This window comes from Perca flavescens, chromosome 19 (assembly GCF_004354835.1).
Source record: "Perca flavescens isolate YP-PL-M2 chromosome 19, PFLA_1.0, whole genome shotgun sequence".
Lineage (NCBI taxonomy): Eukaryota > Metazoa > Chordata > Actinopteri > Perciformes > Percidae > Perca > Perca flavescens.
The window spans coordinates 28658959-28677683 of NC_041349.1; the positions used below are offsets into that span (position 1 = coordinate 28658959).

Here is an 18725-nt window from a genome sequence, read left to right on the forward strand (position 1 = left end):
TTTGCTAGATTGAGCATTATTCTTTTCTATTTCTAGATGCTGATTCACTGGTGTGTCAGTAAGAATTGCTGATTTGTGTCGTTTTCTTCCTTTGCTGGCTGGTCACATGTGACAACTTGCCCCAAAGTCATTGAGACAATTTGCCGCAAACTGACATGTGTTCTAATGTTGGCTCAATCTCAAGATTAACTCAACATAGCAATTCAGCTAAAGTATCAAAAGACACGTTATTGTCTCCTATTTTGTGCAAAATAATTTTTTTTAACATTCATACCTAACAAAGTTGTATTGCATACAATTTAAAGTGCAAATCTTTTACTTTTTAAGCAGAAAAATCAGAAAATTGTGCTAACCTCAGATTAGAGCGACCTTGACCACATGTGAACAGGAAGTTGACTATAGAAGAAGAAGTCACACAAAGTGGCTATTTGATTTTTGAGATAGAGCCCTTAATGGTGGAGTTATGAACAGTATGACAACTTACCCATGTTACAACATACCCCGCTCTCCCCAACCTGTATTCAGATTTCTTTTTTCAGCTGATTTTATGACATACTATAGTTGTAAATGGCCTATGATCCCATTTAATTGGGTTTACCCATTCTTCTTGTTTCTTGTTATAGTTTCGGTCATCTCTTACTGGTAATTCAATTTTTATATAAGGACAAAAGGCTTTGGACGACATGTATTTGCTGCCCTTTTTTTGCTTCTTCATTTTGGACCTCCTGACAGGAGTTGGTTCCAATCAGCTTGTTTGACGCACAGTTCTGCATCATGTGAAGGTGTTTGTGTCCTGCATGTGATCAATTTACTAATAATTTCTTAAGAAAGCCTTAAGATGTCTCTCGAAAGAACTATGTAATTGGTATAGCTCTTTAAGGGATCTATTTAATACAACCATAATCAAATGCTTTGAGTTACTTGGACAGAACCATAACAATATTAATCATGCTCATCAGGTCTCATTATGTTGATGAAAAATCTGATCTAAGTGGCATGTTGAAATTAGTAGTATAGAGATGCCATTTTTAGGAGACCGAAACCATACCTGCTTTGAGCATCAAAGGAACCTCTCCACTGTTTTGTCTTTCCCTGAACTAGTTACCAAAGTACTCTGTACACCTAGCTAACACTAAATCAGGCCAATTCAACAGCCCTGCAATAAATCATCCCTTCATAAAAGCGAGAATGTTGAGTTTGTGAGAGAATCGGATTCATCTTTATAGTCATTTTCAAGGTTGCAGCTTGCTAGTCAGTTTGCTGCCGTTGATTGTATTGCGTTGTACAGGGAAGTGTTTCGAATATTGAGTGTACCCCATAATTATAAAAGCTATAGATATTCAAATGTTACGTCTTGACCTGATTGGGATGGATATCAATTTTGATATCATCAAATAATAGCTATAAAAGTACTGCATTAGAAAAAAGAATAACTTAAGTAAGTGACTGACTACAAAAACATCTGGTGAAACTGACTGACTGATGAAAAAAGCATGAAATGTCCTGTCAAAGTCAACCTAATAAATTTAAAATATTTCAATAGTGACATTTCTTTCTTTTAAGCACCTTAAACCCTAGTTTAGGTATAAGGGCGTGTTGGATCCCAAGATGAGTTATCACCTTCAAGCCAATATTAAGAAAAGAAAAGTCCTATACTGTAGAATTTCAATGTAAATGGCATCTGTCCAACAGTTAGACAACTTTGATTGCTTAAGCAATTTATTTCCTTTTTTTTCCCAGAATATTTCTCAATTCATGATCATGAACAGTGGTCCGAAGTGGGGAAGAAGACAGATGTTACTTCAGGAAGTGACCAAACGAGTCTAACTGACATAACAGAAACTAAACCTACTGAACCACCTAGAGGACATGAACCAACATCATCTGAATCTACAGGTTCTACTGATACAGTAACATCTGAGACTGCCGGTATCACGTTAGCATCTGAATCAACCAGGTCAACTGATTCAGTAACATCTGAGCCTGCTGGCTCCACCTCAGTAACTGAATCAACAGTTCCCACTGAGTCAGAAACATCACAGACTGCAGAGACCACATTGACAAATGAACCTACAGGTTCTACTGATACAGCAACATCTGAGCCTGCTGGTTCCACCTCAGTATCGGAATCAACAGTTCCAACTGAGTCGGTAACATCACAGACTACAGAGACCACATTGACAAATGAACCTACAGGTTCTACTGATACAGCAACATCTGAGCCTGCTGCTTCCACCTCAGTATCTGAATCAACAGTTCCAACTGAGTCTGTAACATCACAGACTGAAGAGACCACATTGACAAATGAACCTACAGGTTCTACTGATAAAGCAACATCTGAGCCTGCTGGTTCCACCTCAGTATCTGAATCAACAATTCCAACTGAGTCTGTAACATCAAAGACTGAAGAGACCACATTGACAAATGAACCTACAGGTTCTACTGATACAGCAACATCTGAGCCTGCTGGTTCCACCTCAGTATCCGAATCAACAGTTCCAACTGAGTCGGTAACATCACAGACTGCAGAGACCACATTGACAAATGAACAAACAGGTTCTCCTGATACAGCAACATCTGAGCCTGCTGGTTCCACCTCAGTATCTGAATCAACAGTTCCAACTGAGTCTGTAACATCACAGACTGAAGAGACCACATTGACAAATGAACCTACAGGTTCTACTGATACAGCAACATCTGAGCCTGCTGGTTCCACCTCAGTATCTGAATCAACAATTCCAACTGAGTCTGTAACATCAAAGACTGAAGAGACCACATTGACAAATGAACCTACAGGTTCTACTAATACAGCAACATCTGAGCCTGCTGGTTCCACCTCAGTATCTGAATCAACAGTTCCAACTGAGTCAGTAACATCACAGAATGCAGAGACCACATTGACAAATGAACCTACAGGTTCTACTGATACAGCAACATCTGAGCCTGCTGGTTCCACCTCAGTGTCCGAATCAACAGTTCCAACTGAGTCGGTAACATCCCAGACTGCAGAGACCACATTGACAAATGAACTTACAGGTTCTACTGATACAGCAACATCTAAGCCTGCTGGTTCCACCTCAGTATCCGAATCAACAGTTCCAACTGAGTCGGTAACATCACAGACTGCAGAGACCACATTGACAAATGAACCTACAGGTTCTACTGATACAGCAACATCTGAGCCTGCTGGTTCCACCTCAGGATCTGAATCAACAGTTCCAACGGAGTTGGTAACATCACAGAGTGCAGAGACCACATTGACAAATGAACCTACAGGTTATACTGATACAGCAACATCTGAGCCTGCTGGTTCGACCTCAGTATCTGAATCAACAGTTCCAACTGAGTCAGTAACATCACAGACTGCAGAGACCACATTGACAAATGAACTTACAGGTTCTACTGATACAGCAATATCTGAGCCTGCTGGTTCCACCTCAGTATCCGAATCAACAGTTCCAACTGAGTCGGTAACATTGCAGACTGCAGAGACCACATTGACAAATGAACCTACAGGTTCTACTGATACAGCAACATCTGAGCCCGCTGGTTCCACCTCAGTATCTGAATCAACAGTTCCAACTGAGTCTGTAACATCACAGACTGAAGAGACCACATTGACAAATGAACCTACAGGTTCTACTGATACAGCAACATCTGAGCCTGCTGGTTCCACCTCAGTATCCGAATCAACAGTTCCAACTGAGTCGGTAACATCGCAGACTGCAGAGACCACATTGACAAATGAACCTACAGGTTCTACTGATACAGCAACATCTGAGCCTGCTGGTTCCACCTCAGTATCTGAATCAACAGTTCCAACTGAGTCTGTAACATCACAGACTGCAGAGACCACATTGACAAATGAACCTACAGGTTCTACTGATACAGCAACATCTGAGCCTGCTGGTTCCACCTCAGTATCGGAATCAACAGTTCCAACTGAGTCGGTAACATCGCAGACTGCAGAGACCACATTGACAAATGAACTTACAGGTTCTACTGATACAGCAACATCTGAGCCTGCTGGTACCACGTCAATATCTGAATCAACAGGTCCAAGTGAGTCAGTAACATCACAGACTGCAGAGACCACATCACCAAATGAAACTACAGGTTCTACTGATATAGCAACATCTGAGCCTGCTGGTACCACGTCAATATCTGAATCAACAGGTCCAACTGAGTCAGTAACATCAAAGACTGAAGAGACCACATTGACAAATGAACCTACAGGTTCTACTGATATAGCAACATCTGAGCCTGCTGGTTCCACCTCAGTATCCGAATCAACAGTTCCAACTGAGTCGGTAACATCGCAGACTGCAGAGACCACATTGACAAATGAACTTACAGGTTCTACTGATACAGCAACATCTGAGCCTGCTGGTTCCACCTCAGTATCCGAATCAACAGTTCCAACTGAGTCGGTAACATCACAGACTGCAGAGACGACATCACCAAATGAACCTACAGGTTCTACTGATACAGCAACATCTGAGCCTGCTGGTACCACGTCAATATCTGAATCAACAGGTGCAACTGAGTCGGTAACATCACAGACTGCAGAGACCACATTGACAAATGAACCTACAGGTTCTACTGATACAGCAACATCTGAGCCTGCTGGTTCCACCTCAGTATCTGAATCAACAATTCCAACTGAGTCTGTAACATCAAAGACTGAAGAGACCACATTGACGAATGAACCTACAGGTTCTACTGATACAGCAACATCTGAGCCTGCTGGTTCCACTTCAGTATCTGAATCAACAGTTCCAACTGAGTCTGCAACATCACAGACTGAAGAGACCACATTGACAAATGAACCTACAGGTTCTACTGATACAGCAACATCTGAGCCTGGTGGTTCCACGTCAATATCTGAATCAACAGGTCCAACTGAGTCAGTAACATCAAAGACTGAAGAGACCACATTGACAAATGAACCTACAGGTTCTACTGATATAGCAACATCTGAGCCTGCTGGTTCCACCTCAGTATCCGAATCAACAGTTCCAACTGAGTCGGTAACATCGCAGACTGCAGAGACCACATTGACAAATGAACTTACAGGTTCTACTGATACAGCAACATCTGAGCCTGCTGGTTCCACCTCAGTATCCGAATCAACAGTTCCAACTGAGTCGGTAACATCACAGACTGCAGAGACGACATCACCAAATGAACCTACAGGTTCTACTGATACAGCAACATCTGAGCCTGCTGGTACCACGTCAATATCTGAATCAACAGGTGCAACTGAGTCGGTAACATCACAGACTGCAGAGACCACATTGACAAATGAACCTACAGGTTCTACTGATACAGCAACATCTGAGCCTGCTGGTTCCACCTCAGTATCTGAATCAACAATTCCAACTGAGTCTGTAACATCAAAGACTGAAGAGACCACATTGACGAATGAACCTACAGGATCTACTGATAGAGCAACATCTGAGCCTGCTGGTTCCACTTCAGTATCTGAATCAACAGTTCCAACTGAGTCTGTAACATCACAGACTGAAGAGACCACATTGACAAATGAACCTACAGGTTCTACTGATACAGCAACATCTGAGCCTGGTGGTTCCACCTCAGTATCTGAATCAACAATTCCAACTGAGTCTGTAACATCAAAGACTGAAGAGACCACATTGACAAATGAACCTACAGGTTCTACTGATACAGCAACATCTGAGCCTGCTGGTTCCACCTCAGTATCTGAATCAACAGTTCCAACTGAGTCAGTAACATCACAGACTGCAGAGACCACATTGACGAATGAACCTACAGGTTCTACTGATACAGCAACATCTGAGCCTGCTGGTACCACGTCAATATCTGAATCAACAGGTCCAACTGAGTCAGTAACATCACAGACTGCAGAGACCACATCACCAAATGAACCTACAGGTTCTACTGATACAGCAACATCTGAGCCTCCTGGTACCACGTCAATATCTGAATCAACAGGTGCAACTGAGTCAGTAACATCACAGACTGCAGAGACCACATCGCCAAATGAACCTACAGTTTCTACTGATACAGCAACATCTGAGCCTGCCGGTACCACCTTAGTATCTGAATCAACCAGTTCAACTGAGTCAGTATCATCGCAGACTGCAGAGACCACATCGCCAAATGAACCTACAGGTTCTACTGATACAGCAACATCTGAGCCTGCTGGTACCACGTCAATATCTGAATCAACAGGTCCAACTGAGTCAGTAACATCACAGACTGCAGAGACCACAACGCCAAATGAACCTACAGGTTCTACTGATACAGCAACATCTGAGCCTGCCGGTACCACCTTAGTATCTGAATCAACAGGTCCAACTGAGTCAGTAACATCACAGACTGCAGAGACCACAACGCCAAATGAACCTACAGGTTCTACTGATACAGCAACATCTGAGCCTGCCGGTACCACCTTAGTATCTGAATCAACCAGTTCAACTGAGTCAGTATCATCGCAGACTGCAGAGACCACATCGCCAAATGAACCTACAAGTTCTACTGATACAGCAACATCTGAGCCTGCTGGTACCACGTCAGTATCTGAATCAACAGGTCCAACTGAGTCAGTAACATCACAGACTGCAGAGACCATAACACCAAATGAACCTACAGGTTCTACTGATACAGCAACATCTGAGCCTGCTGGTACCACCTTAGTATCTGAATCAACCAGTTCAACTGAGTCAGTATCATCGCAGACTGCAGAGACCACATCGCCAAATGAACCTACAGGTTCTACTGATACAGCAACATCTGAGCCTGCTGGTACCACATCAATATCTGAATCAACAGGTCCAACTGAGTCACTAACATCACAGACTGCAGAGACCACAACGCCAAATGAACCTACAGGTTCTACTGATAAAGCAACATCTGAGCCTGCCGGTACCACCTTAGTATCTGAATCAACCAGTTCAACTGAGTCAGTATCATCGCAGACTGCAGAGACCACATCGCCAAATGAACCTACAGGTTCTACTGATATAGCAACATCTGAGCCTGCTGGTACCACGTCAATATCTGAATCAACAGGTCCAACTGAGTCAGTAACATCACAGACTGCAGAGGCCACATCACCAAATGAAGCTACAGGTTCTACTGATAAAGCAACATCTGAGCCTGCCGGTACCACCTTAGTATCTGCATCAACAGGTCCAACTGAGTCAGTAACATCACAGACTGCAGAGACCACAACGCCAAATGAACCTACAGGTTCTACTGATACAGCAACATCTGAGCCTCCTGGTACCACGTCAATATCTGAATCAACAGGTCCAACTGAGTCAGTAACATCACAGACTGCAGAGACCACAACGCCAAATGAACCTACAGGTTCTACTGATACAGCAACATCTGAGCCTGCCGGTACCACCTTAGTATCTGAATCAACCAGTTCAACTGAGTCAGTATCATCGCAGACTGCAGAGATCACATCGCCAAATGAACCTACAGGTTCTACTGATACAGCAACATCTGAGCCTGCTGGTACCACGTCAATATCTGAATCAACAGGTCCAACTGAGTCAGTAACATCACAGACTGCAGAGACCACAACGCCAAATGAACCTACAGGTTCTACTGATACAGCAACATCTGAGCCTGCCGGTACCACCTTAGTATCTGAATCAACCAGTTCAACTGAGTCAGTATCATCGCAGACTGCAGAGACCACATCGCCAAATGAACCTACAGGTTCTACTGATACAGCAACATCTGAGCCTGCTGGTACCACGTCAATATCTGAATCAACAGGTCCAACTGAGTCAGTAACATCACAGACTGCAGAGACCACAACGCCAAATGAACCTACAGGTTCTACTGATACAGCAACATCTGAGCCTGCCGGTACCACCTTAGTATCTGAATCAACCAGTTCAACTGAGTCAGTATCATCGCAGACTGCAGAGACCACATCGCCAAATGAACCTACAGGTTCTACTGATACAGCAACATCTGAGCCTGCTGGTACCACGTCAATATCTGAATCAACAGGTCCAACTGAGTCACTAACATCACAGACTGCAGAGACCACAACGCCAAATGAACCTACAGGTTCTACTGATACAGCAACATCTGAGCCTCCTGGTACCACGTCAATATCTGAATCAACAGGTCCAACTGAGTCAGTAACATCACAGACTGCAGAGACCACAACGCCAAATGAACCTACAGGTTCTACTGATACAGCAACATCTGAGCCTGCCGGTACCACGTCAATATCTGAATCAACAGGTCCAACTGAGTCAGTAACATCACAGACTGCAGAGACCACATCACCAAATGAAGCTACAGGTTCTACTGATAAAGCAACATCTGAGCCTGCCGGTACCACCTTAGTATCTGCATCAACAGGTCCAACTGAGTCAGTAACATCACAGACTGCAGAGACCACAACGCCAAATGAACCTACAGGTTCTACTGATACAGCAACATCTGAGCCTGCCGGTACCACCTTAGTATCTGAATCAACCAGTTCAACTGAGTCAATATCATCGCAGACTGCAGAGACCACATCGCCAAATGAACCTACAGGTTCTACTGATATAGCAACATCTGAGCCTGCTGGTACCACGTCAATATCTGAATCAACAGGTCCAACTGAGTCAGTAACATCACAGACTGCAGAGACCACATCACCAAATGAAGCTACAGGTTCTACTGATAAAGCAACATCTGAGCCTGCCGGTACCACCTTAGTATCTGCATCAACAGGTCCAACTGAGTCAGTAACATCACAGACTGCAGAGACCACAACGCCAAATGAACCTACAGGTTCTACTGATAAAGCAACATCTGAGCCTGCCGGTACCACCTTAGTATCTGAATCAACCAGTTCAACTGAGTCAGTATCATCGCAAACTGCAGAGACCACATCGCCAAATGAACCTACAAGTTCTACTGATACAGCAACATCTGAGCCTGCTGGTACCACGTCAATATCTGAATCAACAGGTGCAACTGAGTCAGTAACATCACAGACTGCAGAGACCACATCGCCAAATGAACCTACAGTTTCTACTGATACAGCAACATCTGAGCCTGCCCGTACCACCTTAGTATCTGAATCAACCAGTTCAACTGAGTCAGTATCATCGCAGACTGCAGAGACCACATCGCCAAATGAACCTACAGGTTCTACTGATATAGCAACATCTGAGCCTGCTGGTACCACGTCAATATCTGAATCAACAGGTCCAACTGAGTCAGTAACATCACAGACTGCAGAGACCACATCACCAAATGAAGCTACAGGTTCTACTGATAAAGCAACATCTGAGCCTGCTGAGTCAATAACATCTGAAATTGGGAAGACCACATCACCAGTGAACCATACCAGTCCAACTGAAACACTTACTTCTCAGTCTGCTGGTACCACCTTGGCATCTGTACCAACTAGTCAAACAGATTCAGTAACATCTGCACCTGAGCAAACCAATCCTACTGACAAAGTAACCTCTGTATCTGGCCAGACAACCACATCACCTGAATCTCCAGGTTCACCGACATTTGAGCCTGCTGGTACCAGCTCTGTATCGGAATCAATAAGTCCAACCAATTCAGTCACATCACAGCCAACACAGACTACTTCACCAACAGAACCTACAGATTCTACAGATACAGTCACATCTGATCATGTTGGTACCACCATGTCATCCATTAAACCAACCAGTCCAACCAACACAGTAACAACTGAATCTGTTAAGACCACATCATCAGCTGAAACAACCTCCACAACAGATTCACCATCTACCCTACCAACTATAGCTCCATCCTTACCTCCAACAGAACCACCAACCAAAACACCATCTTTACCAACTACACAACCAACCACACCATCTACCAAACCTACATCTCTTCCACCAGCTATTGAGCCTGGTACTATCAACTTTTTGCAAGCTCTGTCATTTTTAAATGTTACTAAATGTTACTGATAACAATTTTTAATTAGTGGTCCTTAAAACAGTTATAATATGTTTGATTCTCTTTCCAGCTACCGTCGACAGGCCAGTTGTTGTGAATGTGGTGATCAATGAGGAATTTAAAGACAAATATGAAGACAAAAATTCCCCTGAATACAGAGACTTTGTTGGAAACTTCACCAACCAGGTAAATGGAAAAATTGATGAGTTATGCTGTTTTATAGCCATGTAGGTACTGAACACATCTATTTGCATTTGTTTTTATAAAATTGAGGACTTTAAATTAACATTTAGGATTTTACACCACTAGTTGTGTGGTGACTGGAGAAAAGACGAGAGGCAATACTGCATTTATCCACATGTTCAGCTCAACTTTAATGACCTAAAATGAGTATGCCATGTAGCCAGAACATTAATTAACCATATGATGCAACCATTGCAACATGCTGAAACAATGTCAAGGCTAGTGATGCATAAAAGTTTCTAAAATAACCTTTTCCGGAAAGTCCAAAAATTCAGATTAGTATAAGTCAAAACACTTGGATTTTAGCTTTTGGAAATTGACAAAGATAGGAGATAATATATCATAGTAAAGGATTATTAAAACCAAAATGAAAAAGGCCACTTTGGGGGTTTTATACTACTCCAAACAGCACTGACACAATTTATGTAGAGTAGGATATGTTGAGTAGGATAAATGATCTCATATGACTAATGTGTGACTATTTCAGATGGAAAGATATTACAAAGCAAAGAAGATACCAAACTTTAAAGAAGTGGTGGTAACTAGTGTCAGGTAATGTACCTGTGATTTATTCAAAACATGGAGTCATCATTGTATTCTGCTTTACATTGTTAAACACCGAAATAGAAATTTTGTTTGTACAAAATGTTTTAATATAAATTCTAAGTGCTTGTGATATGACAGTTTCTCTCTTATTGTTTTCTCTTAGCCGTGGAACCCCTACGGTCAGATTCTCAGTTAACACTGTGGAAGAGGTAAAGCCCTTCAAACCCGTTTCTGATTATTGAATCAGAGATTAGATATTAACAATTGTTCCATCTTTATTTTCAGATGAGATTATCAGTTGAAGCCATGGCTGTCTACAGTATCACACCAAGAACAAAAGGGTAATTTGAGCACTGCACCACTGAAAATGTCCACATAAAGTCATTGAATATATCAGCATAGATTAGGGAACCAGGAATCTTGTTCTCGCATGTTGGCAGCCTCAGACGGAAAGAATTTGTTAATTTGCAAAAGGTCTTTCAGAAAGGAAACTTTCCACTTGCACAATGAATTTTAGGAGACAGTTTGATCTCACCCTTAAAAGGACTAGTGCAGTTCCAGTTGAAAACATGCCTATTCTGATAGGGCCGATTGCTTGGCCTATTTAATTGCTGTGTACAGCTTTCTCGCTCATCCAAACAACTTTGCACTCTACATTGCACTTTTTTGGGTCATGAGCAATACACCTGTCATTACATAATTTCGTCACTGCTAGAGTACACGCATAATTTGCTATCATCTAGCTATTTCGGATCAGTTTATTTCAAGGAACAAAAGTGTCCAAAAGTTACTTAGCTGATGCTTGAAATGTTTGTGTTTGCTATTATGTAACATCTCCGGTGTGTGTGTTCTACGACCGCCCGCACCAGTAAACAGTTCTGATCAGTACTGGAATGTAACTAAGTACATTTACTTAAGTACTGTCCTATACAATTTTGAGGTACTTGTTCTTTAATTGAGTATTTTATATTTTATGCTACTTTATAGCCCACCCCATCACAGAGGCAAATATTGTACTATTTACTCCACTACACTGTATTTGACAGTTATATTTACTTTGCAGATGTCATCTCACATCTCTCATTTAAGCCACACATTTCATCAACAAGGCAGTTCAAACACTAAAAAAGCAATGTTTCATGCTTTCATGTATCCTGTTTTGTTTCTCCTGCGTGATGCTATATCCTTGACTTTCATTTTTGGGATTGTAAAACAATGACTTAATCTATACGGACATGCTATGTGACGTTTGCTATGTATATACAAATATACAGGTAAACAATGGTAGCATACATAGTTTAAAAATAATTTATAACAAATTCTTTCTGCCTCAGTGTTAGTGTTACACATGACGTGGTTTTGGCGATCCCAAACAACAGCAGCCAAGAAGATCTATATGATTTCGACTTCAATGCAGTTGAGAAGGCTGTTGGCCAGCTTGTTGGCTGCACAGCAGGTAAGATAGAAAATCAATATTTACATACATAATTATCTAAAGTATGTACTGTTGGCAAACCATAAGATTGATTGCATGAGGCCTTAAAGTAGTAAGCTTTATGTTATAACTTTTTCCTCTGAACAAAAACTATGTTTTGTATGCCACAAAAATACATTATGGTATAGGTTGCTGGCATAATGCAAAGTATTTCTTTTGTCTTCTTAATTTTCAGATTGTCCCTACGATGTAACAACTACGCCTGTAGTGAATAAAACAGAAATTGGATGTAAGTATTACTGCACCGTGTGTCATGACATTCATCAACATCATCAGTGTGATTTTAAAACAAACACACAGCAAGCTGATTAATACATTTTACAAATCTTGAACATTTCTTAAACATATGCTCCAATTTGCTTTGTGACTCATTCACATTTTCATGCTTATTTAATTAGTACAATTTCTTAAAAGCCCTGTTAATTGCTTTATTAGATTTTTTAGGGGTAGACGTATGGAGACAGAACTTGAAACCTGAACTGAAAAAGGAAACAGTTTCAAGCTTTTATTACAACTGTCTGGATGTATGGGTGTGTGCTTTATTAAAATATAGCCTATACACTAAGTTGCCACTTTAGGTACACCTGCTAGCCTGCTAACATGAATAGGGAGGAATTATGTTTCTGCGATCTAATATTTAAAGCATCAGACAAAGGATGTGGTAAAGATGGATTACCATTGTTATAGTCTCGCTTTGCCAGACCTTCCTCCACAGCGCTGCAGAGGAAGGTCTGGCTAGTCCACACAGCATTCTGGGATGAGAGAAAAACATGCTCTGGTTTATTGGCATTTCTTTAAACCAATCACAATCGTCTTGAGTGGCGCTAAGCACCGAATGGAGCAACGGTGCCGCTGCAAAATAGACTCTGGAAGGAACTTGTTGTCAGCGACACTGGACCTCTGGCTCTCAGTTCAGTGCTTTAGGGGCGAGAACTAAAAGTTAAGAATAAATACAATACAATACATTCAGTTTGATTTATTTTAGATTTATGGACTTTACCAAGACTTAACCAAGTCAACAAAAGATTCAAACTTCAACTTGAGTTGTATGAATAAACTCAAACGTCTTTATCCAAAAAGGTTTATACATTTCATTTGGTGGAACATGTGTACGTTCAAAAGTAGTTTTAGTCGTGCAACAGAAAACTCAGATTGGACACATAGTCTAGCTAGCTGTCTGGATTTACCCTCCAGAGATCTGAGGAACAGTTAACCATAGTCCTCATAAATCCACCAGAGTTTAGAATTACAACTCAAAGAAAGAGGAAGGGGACGGACATCCGGTTGAAAAGAGGGACATCCGGCGGAATTTACAGCAATCCCGGAAAGTGGAACGTCGTGGACATAGACTACAACATTGCTACAACATACTGTATGACCGATGACACTATGGCTATATGGCACGATAAGCACCTATTTGAATGGAGGCCTTTAAAAATGTGAGGGGTTTCTGAAGGCATGAAGAACCTGTTAGTTGGCAGGTGTACCACTGTACTGTAGCCACTGAGTGTAAATGCACATTTGGCAAAGCTACAATTGACAGTAAATTTTCTGAACTCTTTATGTCTGTGTTCTTCTCACCAGCTGTATGTAAAAGTGTTGTGGGCAATTCAGATGCTGTTGAATACTACGAATCTGTGCTTGTTGATGGAGCCATCACGTGTGTGACTGTATGCAACAGTCTACATCCACACCCTAAAACATGCTACAATAAGGGAATCTGCAGACTGTTCAGTAGCACTGGACCTCTTTGCCAGTAAGTTGATTGAGCTCTCAGTTCAGTGATTTAAAAAAGATGTGTATAATAAAGTCATCCGCTAAATGAAGCCAACAGTTAAATATTAAGGATGGTTAATAAGCAAAAATTGACATTATCAGTCAATTTCTGTAATTTTGCCCAAGAACTGAAAGTTAATAATAAATACAATACAGTACTTTCAGTTTGGTTTATTGTAAATGTATGAACTTTACAAAGTCAACAAAAGATTAAAACTTCCTTGCACTAATACTTGTTTGGTTCAAGTTGAGTGTATTATTTAGAGTTGAGTTGTATGGATAAACCCAAACGTCTTTATCCAAAAAGGGTCATACATTCCAACCGTAAGTCTTTCTCCCAGTTATTCTTTAGGGAATTCCATATTCTTTTTTATATACTGTACTGACAGTGCTGTTATTGCAGGGGTGAATTAATAAAATCTTTACACTGGCCCTACACAGCCGGGCACCAGACTACCTCTTACGAATGCTTTTAGTTTAGAAACCAGAAGGGCCCCTCAGATCCTCCAGCTCTTCTTCTTTAGCTGTTCCGCTACGCACCGAGACATTGGAACAACCTGCTGGAGGATCTGAGGGGAGCTGGAAATATTGATACCTTTAAATGTAGACTAAACTACTCATTCAGTCTGGTTTTCACATGATGTCCCATCATTACTCATACTTATTTTATTGGTGTCTTATAATTTCTATGGCTTTAGTGTTTATACTTATTTTGTTTTAAACATTTTAGTGTCATTGATTTTTAACTATCCATTTTTTTGTCTTAGTGTGCATTAGTCTCTGAATCCACTCTAAATTCACTTTTTTAGTCTTTGAATCCACTTTTTGATCTCTGCTTCTGTCGTCTGTTTTCCAGGTGCCTAAATGTGGATTCCACTTGGTACTTGGGCAATGACTGTAGCTACCCTATAGTGAGGACTGCTTTCTACATAGGGTTAAGTGTGACCCTTGCTTGCCTGTTGGTGTCTCTGGGAGTCTTAACTGCATACCTGGTGATCAACAAACGCAAGGAATCACTGTAAGCTGTACACAGAAACTACTGGTTGCTCGTTAAAACATTTTTCCAACCTGGGAAATAAAATTATGAAACTTTACACAATGAAGGGCTTCTCACACAGGGAGTTTGGACACACCTTCTCATTCAATGTGTTTCCTTTTTATTTTCATGACTATTTACATTGTAGATTCTCACTGAAGGCATCAAAACTATGAATGAACACATATGGAATTATGTACTTAACAAAAAAGTGTGAAATAACTGAAAACATGTCTTATATTTTAGATTCCTCAAAGTAGCCCCCCTTTTTTATTAATAAGGGAAAAAATTCCACTAATTAACCCTGACAAAGTGTTTAGCTTAATGTGTTCAAAGTGAAATCCATTTCAGGTGACTACCTCATGAAGCTCATTGAGAGAACACCAAGGGTTTGCAGAGTTATCAAAAAAAGCAAAGAGTGGCTACTTTGAAGAATCTAAAATATAAGACATGTTTTCAGTTATTTCACACTTTTTTGTTAAGTACATAATTCCATATGTGTTCATTCATAGTTTTGATGCCTTCAGTGAGAATCTACAATGTAAATAGTCATGAAAATAAAGAAACACATTGAATGAGAAGATGTACTGTATATATATATATATATATATATATATATATATACATATGTTTGTGCAGAAGACAGTTGGTGCAGAAGACAGTGGCCAATAATGGTACCATCATTCCAAAGCTGTTTCTCTTTAGTTAACCCCCCTCTTTATGGTCAAGTATATTTACTGCACATCTTTTGAAATAACAAAAACATGAGTGGTTCCTCTGTGTCTGCAGGAATAAAGACATTAAAAACCAACAGGTGAATCAGTGGATGGCTGAAGACTTTGAGTGGTCCAGAGCCAACAGCGTCACTGGCACAAATGATGCTGGTGAGTTTGTAAAATATTATAAACTAAACACACACACATGCATGCACGCACACACACACACACACACACACACACACACACACACACACACACACACACACACACACTTTATTTTGCATTTAAAAGCAATGATACAATTTTGTATTTGTAGTTTGGAATTGTGTATACAGGGTAAAAAATCACATGCTCAAATGTATTCAATCGTAAAGTAATTTTCAATATTCTAACATATTTCAATATTGATATTAATAGTAGTCGGACAAACTGACACGGACACATCACATTGGGTTTCTTTACTTTCTTTTTTTATCATAAAGCAGAAGGAACACATTTTGTTGGTACTTACTGCATTTCCCCTCTTTGCATTGCAAAGGCAGAGTGTAGTATCTGCAGGTATCATGTAGGTCCTTGGGCAATGATTTTCTGGGGTAAAATAGTCAGCCTAAAAAGTATGAAAAAACAAATGAGGGCATTAAAAACGTTTTGTCTGCCTGCCAGTTCACCAGCTGCCTGAAAACCTTAAAACCCTTTTTACTTTTTTTTATTTTATTTTTAAAACTTGATTCCATAGTCATTGTTCTCTGCCTTTGCAGGCCAGTATTGATCTGTGTTTTGGTCATCCTGGCATGATTGTACAAGCATATACTGAAATTATTCTGGTAATGGAAATGGAAATTTGTAAATAAACCCTTGTCGTTCTATTTTTAGAAGGGTTGGGAAACCCTGCATTCGCACCTGAAGTATCAGCCATCCACAGAGACGTTTATGTACATCCTGCACCTGTCTACCAGCTCACCCAACCATCTTTGGACACTGACAGCAGACAGTGGAGCCCGTCGGCTGACAGTCACAACGCTCCCTCTTTTGATGCTGGATTCTCATGGTCTGACAGCATACCCCACAGAGTCATTCCAACAAACCCGGTCAGTGACAATACATTCTCACTCCCATCGCTAAAAGTCCTTTAGCGTCATATTTAAGTGTGATTTATGCTTCTGTGTTAAATAGGGCTGCACAATTAATCGCAAATTTATTGAAATCGCAATATGGACTAGTGCAATATCCAAATCACAGAGGGGGCACAATATATATGTGTCTAACCATTCTGAATTAAGTATTGTGGTGCTGCAGAGACATCCTGGGCCTACAAATCCTATCCTACAGACTAAAGAAAAACATCTTTGTTTAGTACAGATTCTTGCAAAAATCATGAAAATGAGAAAGATGATCCAAAAAATTGATCATTCCCTCCAATATTGTGAATCATATCGCAATCGCGACATCAGTCAAAATTATCGCAATTTGACATTTTCCCCATATCGTGCATCCCTAGTGTTAAATCTACGCCGTGGCTACGTACGTAGGTCCATGGAGACACAGACCCTACGCCGTAGCCTGACATGCACCTCTCGTAGCTCGGCCGTGGCTTGGTCCCCCGACTCATTTCCTGGTTCTCCTTCTCCATAAACAACATGAAATCAAGGAGAGGGTTCACTTCTCCTGCTCCAGATTTCCCATCGTGGTCAGAAAGAACAGAGGAGACACTTTGTTTCTCTCACTATCACTCTAGAGTCGCTACTCGCTCCGAAGCTAATCACCGTCACTCTCTCACTCGCTCTACCACACACTCCCCACTAAGACACACATGCCAGCCCTGCTGTTCTCTTAAAGAGATCGACGCACACACCAACGGACAAGTCTAAACTTCAGGCCACTTACGTAGGCTACGCACAACCATAAATCAGCCTTTAGATGCGCTTGGTCGGGACTCTTAGTTTGGTTTAGGAAAAGATCGTTGGTGGGGTTTCAAAATGCATGTTTCAGTGTGACGCAGGACAAGAACGGGACAAAAACCCCTGGTCTCTTGGGTCAAAGTCCTGTGTTGTTTGACCAAGCGTCAGTACTTCATGAGTTGGGAGTGAGAACAGGTTGTTAGCGCACATCTCCAGAAACACAGAGTGGGGTTAAGTGCTGTTTTTAGCACATTGTTTATCTCATTTTAATAATTCTTTCTTTGTTTCTTTCCACAGATGATAATCAACAGACCTCAGATCGTCAAGAGATCAACATCCTTTGATGCCTGAGAACTGAAAACTTGATGATGATGGCTACTTGTTTTATTTCTTTTTCTTTTTCTTTTTCCTACATATTTGTGAATTCAGGTACATTTTATGAACCAAAAAAGTCTGACCAGTGGTCCCCGGGGTGCAGACACCTCTGCCTTCTCTAGGAAACAGCAGCGCACAGAATGTCTTATGTAAAAGGTCAGGGCGGATGGGTTGGTCCTAAACCACAGGGTGTTTTCTTTGCAGACTTTCATCCAGGAAACCGGTGTACTGTGCAAGGGAACCGGTGTTTTTTGGGGGTGGGGGGCTTTTTCCTTTATTCAATAGTGACTGTGGATAGACAGGAAAGGAAGAGACAGGGGGGATGACACGCAGAAAAGGGGCCACAGGTTGGATTCGAACTTCGTCTCTGCAGGACGACTGTGAGCCGGCTACAGGCGCCGCCAGATGACGGTCCTTTCAGGGACCTGAAAAAGTGAGTGTGACAGTTAACATGACAGTTAAGTTCAGGCACCAAAAAGACTAGTTAAGTTTAGGAAAAAGATTGTGGTTAAAACCCTCCCGAGGAACGAACGAGAGTTTCCTGGGTGAAAGTCTTTTGTTTTCGCCGCGAATTGAACTCCGCTCTTCCAGCTTGAAAGCTTTGTGTTTTATGTTTATGTTGTGCAATTTTATTTTGAGATTATTTTCCATTTGATGTTGAAGTGCAAAAGTGTTTTGGCATGGACGGCTGA

The 18725-nt window shown here is 41.2% G+C and overlaps 1 protein-coding gene across 1 annotated transcript; it reads left to right on the forward strand.

Moving 5' to 3' along the window:
• The first annotated feature begins 9286 nt into the window (after window positions 1-9286).
• On the forward strand, window positions 9287-18251 carry LOC114545700 (mucin-12). The gene is made up of 12 exons (XM_028564145.1): window positions 9287-9900; window positions 10016-10131; window positions 10676-10740; window positions 10898-10943; window positions 11020-11075; window positions 12069-12190; window positions 12405-12458; window positions 13814-13985; window positions 14862-15023; window positions 15831-15925; window positions 16634-16848; window positions 17956-18251. Exons 1-12 carry the CDS (start codon window positions 9672-9674, stop codon window positions 18007-18009), a joined length of 1386 nt encoding a protein of 461 aa, XP_028419946.1. The 5' UTR covers window positions 9287-9671; the 3' UTR covers window positions 18010-18251.
• The last annotated feature ends 474 nt before the right edge of the window (window positions 18252-18725 follow it).